The sequence below is a fragment of the Hibiscus syriacus genome, unplaced genomic scaffold (assembly GCF_006381635.1).
Source record: "Hibiscus syriacus cultivar Baekdansim isolate YM2019G1 unplaced genomic scaffold, ASM638163v2 tig00010865_pilon, whole genome shotgun sequence".
Taxonomy (NCBI): domain Eukaryota; kingdom Viridiplantae; phylum Streptophyta; class Magnoliopsida; order Malvales; family Malvaceae; genus Hibiscus; species Hibiscus syriacus.
In genome coordinates, this window is record NW_024062233.1 from 104,534 (window position 1) to 112,035 (window position 7,502).

Here is a 7,502-nt window from a genome sequence, read left to right on the forward strand (position 1 = left end):
AAGAAAGAACAACGATTCTTTATCAATAAAATTGTTTGATCCGTGCACATTTTAAAAGGTTTAAATATATATTTGGGACATGAAGTAGACATTTTCTCTCAAGTTGACATTTTCTCGAGCAAGCAAAGTAATTGCTTTTTCTTCGGCCCCTTCAGTGCGATAACATAAACATGAAGGGACAAAATTCATAAGTTGTCTTAAAAGCTCGTACTAATTAATGAAGTTTTCCTTTTTCGACGTATTAGTTAATAAAGTTAACAAAGAAATATGTCAAAATAATATATAAATATATGTAGTTATTGTTGTTGTCGGTTTCTTTCTTAGTAGGGAAAAGGCATCAGTTTGGAACAAAACTTTTATTTTTCCTATGGGACTTCGATTCCTTCTATGTTACATTTCACGAAAAGTTAAAACCTAGAAGACAACATGGGAAAATTTAAGGATCATGCTAACAAAGTAACGCGCAGCATCATATGATTTGTTGGAGATTATTACGAAAATGACGTACTTGTAAATGAATGAAACAAATTAAATTGAGATATATTTTCTTAAAAATTGTTGATGGTTGTGATCGGTTCATCCTTCTAATTTAAACATAGAGACGTGATTGGTGAGAGAAAAATCGTTGATTGGTACTAAAAGAAAGGAGAAAAAATTGTCATAAAAGGGAGGAAAGAGAGCCAGTCCATCACATTTTCGAGTCTTAATTGGGGCCTTTACATTGACTTTTAGTGTGTGGCGTTCATAAGATCATCATAGTTATTTGTAGGTTGACAGGCTAGGTGGATTTGGTACTCAGACTTGATTTTGTTTTGGCGCATCATGTGAGTCTATTAGTGGATTTATCTGTCAAAGGTCTTGTCTATGCATAAAGTTTAGGTCAGTGAATGTAGGCAAGTCAGAGGTTCGGAGGTTTTCGGAGTCTTTTATGAGACATAATAATTGTCTCTCTTGTTTGAAAGAAAATCATTAAAGTAATTTGATCTGAGATTTATGATTGAGATATAATAATTCTTTCTTGATTTAATTTGATGTTTTCTAATTGGGAACAAATGGTTTGCGTCGTTTTTGGGTGGAGGTTACTCACTTTCCATTTTTGGGAGAGTTTGACTCAACACTTATATTTTAGCGGAAAATAATGGTCTTAGAAGGTGTCTCCCTTTCAACGCTAAGTGTTGGACAATGACGAATTCAGAAAAAATTTATAGGTTGAACCATTATCAATATAATAACAAATTATTTAACATAATTTTTGTAAATTTTTAATTTAAATATATATATATATATATGGATTAAATCTAAAAAAATATTAATTGGATCAATATAATCTTTTAACATAATATTTTTTTTAAATATTAATTGGATTAAATCTAAAAAAATATTAATTGGATCAACTAATATTTTTTTCAAAATAATACATAATGGGACACCAATGTCACCATTAATTTTTTAAATTATTTTTTAAAAAAATTATTTTTCAATTTTGGCATGACGTTATCATATGATGACACGTTAATATCATCATTAAATTTTTAAAGACAAGTGACCAAAACATAACATTAGGTGTTATTTGAAATAAATAATAGTTAGATAACTAAAATAGAATTATATAATAAGTAGGTGATTAAATAATTAATTTACCCTTTTTGGACATAGGGTGGGCCATGACCTAGGTAAGCCTAGATACCGGAAGTGTTGACAATAGGTAAGTTTCTGCTGTTAATCATGTCTCGACTCTCTTGGTTAGAGCGGAGTTAGTGCGACCAATTTCGGGGAAGCTCGGGCAATGTGTCCTGGCGTTGGTAGAGAAGTAGGTGTCATGGTTTAGCATTTTTCTTTTTATTTTCGATGATTGAAAAATATTGTTTTGGTGTTAATTTTTTCAAATTATTAAATTAATATTTGAGGTTTAACTCGATCCATTAGAATTATAAAGGAATTAAGTTAATTTAGAGTGATGAATAAATTATAAACTTTGGAATATTCAAACCTTAAATTAATCTGACGTACGAACACTACCCTTAATTCAGAGTATATGGAATATTCGAAATGAATGAGTTCAACCACTCGCATCAAATGCGCGTCCGGATCCCATTTGTTGTTGCCCTCTGCTACTGTGTCTCCAACTCCAATGTCCAAACACACCAGAGCTTTTCTTTTTGTTTCCGACAAAATCAAAACCAATACCAGAAACTGAAACTTCATTATTTTTATTATGTTAACAGGAAAAAAAACCAACAGTAAAAGCAACGTAAAATTAGGCTTTTCCCTCTCCTGATCTGATCTCAACCCTCGGATTATGCCCTCAATAATTCGTTTCTTCACAAACCCTTATTGGTTCCTATATAATCCCATTCTCTTGTAAGCGTTACAAATTGGAACTTCCACCTGTCTATTTTCCTGTTGGTTCTTTTAATCGAAGGGTTTTGATTTTCCGGCCGGTAAGTTTCTCAATTTACTGCCTTTTTTTCTTTTTCAAAGATTTTTCCTTTTCTACAGCTTGGGTTCTTTTTATATTTGTTGTCGTTAATTTTTTTAAAGAAAAAATTCAAAGCTTGAGTTTTTTTTTTTTTTGCTAATAAATTATTTTTAATGATATATGTGTGGTGGACAGGACAGTCTGCAGAGATTTATTAAAAAGAAAATTTAGAGAAGTGGATAAGGTTTTTAATTTTGATCGATTGAATCGAATTCTTTTTTTTTTTTTGAATTTATTTCCTTTTCAATTATAAGCATTTGCATGATGGAATTCTTTTTCCTTATTTCTTTCTAATCTTTCTTTTTATTTTAAAGCTAATTATTCTATTTCTAATAAATGTTGTGAATGAATATGCAGGTTTAAAATGTTGGTTGCAGAGAGAACATAGTGAAGCCTAGCAACTTCCTTTTCTCTCTCTTTTTCAATTTGTTTCTTCTTTTTAAAGGGAAAAAAAAAAGGATTTTTCCTAGTAAATGGGTTGCTTTCACTCTAAGGTAACTAGGCAACACCCTGGGCATGAAGACCCTGTTACTCTTGCTTCACAAACTGCTTGTAAGTTTGCAAATTATTACAACTTTATTTCTTTGCTTGGTTCTATGGGGTATTGAAAAATTGTTCGAACTTGACTACTTGGTTCTTTTCCCTTTGTATCTGCAGTTAGTGTTAGTGAAGTTGAAGCACTCTTTGAGCTATTCAAGAGCATCAGCAGCTCCGTGGTTGATGATGGATTGATTAGCAAGGTACAGTTCTTCATTCTCTGTAATACCATGCATCTTTTACTTTTTTCTTTATGTGGTTTTGAATAAGGATTGTTACATGTGATGCCAGGTGAGTTGATCTTAGGAAGATTAGTGTACGCACCGCTTTAAACTTGTGCGGCACTTTTTGTGGACAAAATCTTGAGGTCTGATAGACCGAATCGAACAAAATGTATGTTGGCATAGACATAGGACAATGCCTTGCAAGTTGGTATAGACTGACAATATGTGTGGTTTTGAGTTGTTTTGCATGATTCTCTGGACTTTGCCTGTGAGGCGCTTTTTGTGGACAAAATCATGAGGTCCGATAGACCAAAGCGAACAAAATGTATGTTGTTATAGACATAGGAAAATACCTTGCAAGTTGGTATACTATAGACTATGACACTATGTGTGGTTTTGAGTTGTTTTGCATGGTTTTCTGGACTTTGCCTTTTACATCTCCTTTTCAGTTCCATTATTCCGTTTCTACAAATTTGGAAATTTGTGTGCGCGAGTTAATGCTCTTCCAGCTTATCTGTTGTATGCGCATTACGCAGGAAGAATTTCAGTTAGCGCTGTTTAAGAATAGGAAGAAGGAAAACATTTTTGCAAGTCTGGTAAAGTATTTTCTCTTCTTCTTCCTTTATATTGTTATGAAATATTAGATAGCACATAAATTTTCCAGGTTCATTTTCGTTATCTAAATTTTATTTGATGTGCATGCTCTTCTATATTTATCCAACCTTCTTATAAAATGCAGATTTTCGATTTATTCGATGCCAAGAAGAAGGGAATCATTGATTTTGGTGACTTTGTTCGAGCACTGAATGTCTTCCATCCAAATGCCTCACAAGAGGATAAAATAAATTGTAAGTTGATATACTAATCTTGAATTGCACAATTTGTTTAATCTTCCATCGCACTTTTAACTCATGGTTTTACATTGCAGTTACATTTAAACTTTATGACATGGATGGAACTGGTTTTATCGAGCGTCATGAGGTATGTTGGGTTTACTTTTCAATTCAGTCGCTTTACTTTGAGTGGAACCGATTTCGAAGATTCACGCAGATCATCAATATCTATGTTTAGGTTCAGTTGCATCTTTTATACAAGCATGCCTTACGTGATTTTCGCAGGTCAAGCAAATGCTGATTGCACTTTTGTGTGAATCCGAAATGAAGTTGGCTGATGACACCATTGAGGCAATACTCGATAAGGTGAGAGCCTCTTGCAGTATGGTTATTACGATATATTCCCGGTTGCATCAAATTATCATGTTATCGACCCGACAATATATATGTGAAATGAGAACATCACTCCTCTTTTCGGTGAACTGGAATATTTCAGCACTCTGTTAATGGTTGAATCTTTAACTCTTTGGTGGGATTTACAAACAGACATTCTTGGATGCCGACATTAATCAGGACGGGAAGATAGATATATCAGAATGGCAAAACTTCGTCTCTCGTAATCCATCATTGTTGAAAATCATGACCCTCCCATACCTGAGGTATGTGTTACCATGTCGTAATTCATCTTTACTTAAATTTTCGTCGCCGAGAAGCTCATCCATGACGGAGCTTGAATCAATGCAGGGACATAACAACAACGTTTCCGAGCTTTGTTTTCAATTCTGAAGTAGACGAGGTTGCCACATGATTTTTATTTTTTGGGGGGAGTATGTGTTGTACTTGAAAGAATGTTTCTTTTTCCCTTTGGGTATGATTTGTTGAAATTGAGTCCTTATGTGGAGAAAGTAGCCTAGTTTTTGTTGTATCCCTAAATCCGGGTGTGTACAGGATAGTAGCTAAGTAGTTTATTGTACATCGAATAACTGTTATTAGAATTAGCTATTATAAATATGTTAAAAAACTATTATAAATCAAGATTATTATAATATAATTGAAATTAAATCGAAATAAATTTAAATAAAATATAACTTCAATTACTAATCAAATGGTTGTTATCTCTAAAGGGTTCGAGTACCAACAGCTACAGAATACTTGAGAAATGGTTAAAGATCTTTAGAATAAATACTATCTCTTGTAATCACAAATAAAGATAAATTTACACTTATAACATTTAAAGCATACTAAAATCTAAATTGAAAATCTATACATATATGAGATTGTATTAAAAAACAACAGATTTATAGTATTTATTAAGTGATATAAATGGTAAAATGGAGGGTTGTTCTCTCTAAATATCTCAATTTTAAGTAATTACGTTTGTAGTGTGTGCACGCTATCAATGGTTACAATTTTTTTTGAATAGATATTATCTTATAATCATCTTATACTATTAAAAAAAACAAGATCTATATATCAACCTCAGGGATGAACGAATAATTTTAGGTGACACAACTGTCCCCACCCACTCCCTTATATCCATCTCTGATCAACCTTATTATTAGTTTTTTAATAATATGAGATGATTGCAAGATAATATATGTTCACAATTTTATTAACTTATTGACAACACATACAATTTGTAAACACAATTGTTTAAATTCAGAAACTTTAGGAAGAATAATTTTTTATTTTAACATTTTATTATTGAAGTCATTGGGTCCATCAACTTTATTATTAAACTAGATACAAGTTAGATAAAGAAGGAATATGCAGTGTGGGGACGAGGAAGGATGGAGAGATGCAACTACCTTGGTAGGTAAGGTTGGCCCTGTATTAACATGCCAAGTGCCACGAATTGGACAGTAGGTTTATAAAGATCCAAATTCTTTTTTCTTTTTTTGTTAACCATATTAGTGCGCAAGAGGACATGTACCTGAGTTCTTGCTCATTGACTCCCAAAGTGAACACCACACACAACTGTCGTAGCTTTGTCCTGTCCTTGCCAGCAAGAAACTCCAACAGTATATGATGCCTGTGGTAGTAGGCCAGCAAGAAACTCCAACAGTATACGACGCCTGTGGTAGTAGTCGACGATGGATTGTGAACGACTCCTGCAAAAGACAACTAAAGAAAGAGATGAAAAAGATAAAGAAACCAAGGAAAAAGGGAAAATCTATATTTTTATATGTTCTAAAACTACGTCGTCTTGAGAACAGTTGTGGAAGACTAAAACAAAACGACTTCGTTTTGGCATTTTAATCATATTCGATCCATGACCTGACCTTTTTACAAAGGTTTTCTACTCTCTCCATTTTGATTACTTCTACCCAAGACAAGATAATGCTTCCAAATGATGGGTATAGTTGGGCAGCCTTTCAGGTTCTTTTCTATGTTTTTAAACAAACTACGATAAATTTCAATTCTTAATTTTGAATTTCTGCGCCGGGACTCTTTCTTGGTAGAGTAACAGTCAAAGGTAAATCCTCCATCGCATTTATTAGTTGAGCAAACATTTCAACTTGGAACACACCAAAACAAAAGAGTGCCAATTTATATGTATTTGACAAACCCAACACACTGGGATATGAGTATTAATCAACCTGGTGCATTGCATGCCCATTGGTATTGGACAATATTAATTTACATGATGTCAACTTAAGATGTATGTTGTTCACTTTTTAGGTCGGGAATTACAAGTTTACTTTAACTTCTCTCTTCTTGAGTGGTACTTATAATTCCTTGGCTCCTAATTGAACGGGTCCGCTCCAGATATAAAATCTTGTGATTTTTGAATCGTCAACACAAAACTAAAAATGTATACAAGTCTCTTATACATGGAAATAGGGCAATTCATCAAGAACACATATTATGCAGTAATGATATAGTTGGTATTTGATGTGTAATCTGACTTCATGTTAAATGAGCTACTCTTTAAGCTTCCTAAATAACTTTTGTTTGACGTGACATGTCTAAATCCTTCCCTTGCATGTTTGGGTGTTATTATGGTCATTTGACTTCATGTTAAATGAGCTACAGGCTTTGGACATGACCTCAAAAATTGGAGCCCAAGCCCGAAACGTAAGAGCGGACTTCGATTTCTTTCCGGTACCATCCGAACTAATTTCCTTCTTTGAACAAAATAGTCAAAAAGTTGGGCTTACATTTCTAATGCAATTTCCTTCTTTAAACAAAATAGTCAAAAGGTTGCTCAACTCAGAAGCAAAAGCATTGCACCAGAAAAATACAAACAAAAGCACTTTGTCTTCCTTTCACTCTTTTAATGAGCATGTTAAGCAACACAAGGGTAACATCTTTACTATGTTCCATTTACATTACCATACAAATTAGTACAGAAATATACCCAAGAAGAGCCTAAAAAAACCACTCTTCTCACCGTTTCTCTTCACACCATTCTTTTCATTTATGCAT

At 33.1% G+C, this 7,502-nt stretch overlaps 1 protein-coding gene across 3 annotated transcripts; it reads left to right on the forward strand.

Moving 5' to 3' along the window:
• Positions 1–2,867: 2,867 nt before the first annotated feature.
• LOC120204362 (calcineurin B-like protein 1) lies at positions 2,868–4,999 on the forward strand. 3 transcript variants are annotated; one of them, XM_039204457.1, is made up of 8 exons: positions 2,868–3,031; positions 3,137–3,219; positions 3,777–3,836; positions 3,980–4,088; positions 4,169–4,221; positions 4,359–4,439; positions 4,532–4,536; positions 4,584–4,717. In XM_039204457.1, the coding sequence occupies exons 1-8, from the start codon at positions 2,953–2,955 to the stop codon at positions 4,585–4,587; spliced, it is 474 nt and encodes a 157-aa protein (XP_039060388.1). In that variant the 5' UTR covers positions 2,868–2,952; the 3' UTR covers positions 4,588–4,717. The 3 variants fall into 3 exon arrangements, with proteins under 3 accessions (XP_039060388.1, XP_039060387.1, XP_039060386.1); XM_039204455.1 differs by lacking the exon at positions 4,532–4,536 and adding an exon at positions 4,818–4,999 and having other exon boundaries at positions 2,871–3,031; positions 4,620–4,732; XM_039204456.1 differs by lacking the exons at positions 3,777–3,836; positions 4,532–4,536 and adding an exon at positions 4,818–4,999 and having other exon boundaries at positions 2,869–3,031; positions 4,620–4,732.
• Positions 5,000–7,502: the final 2,503 nt, after the last annotated feature.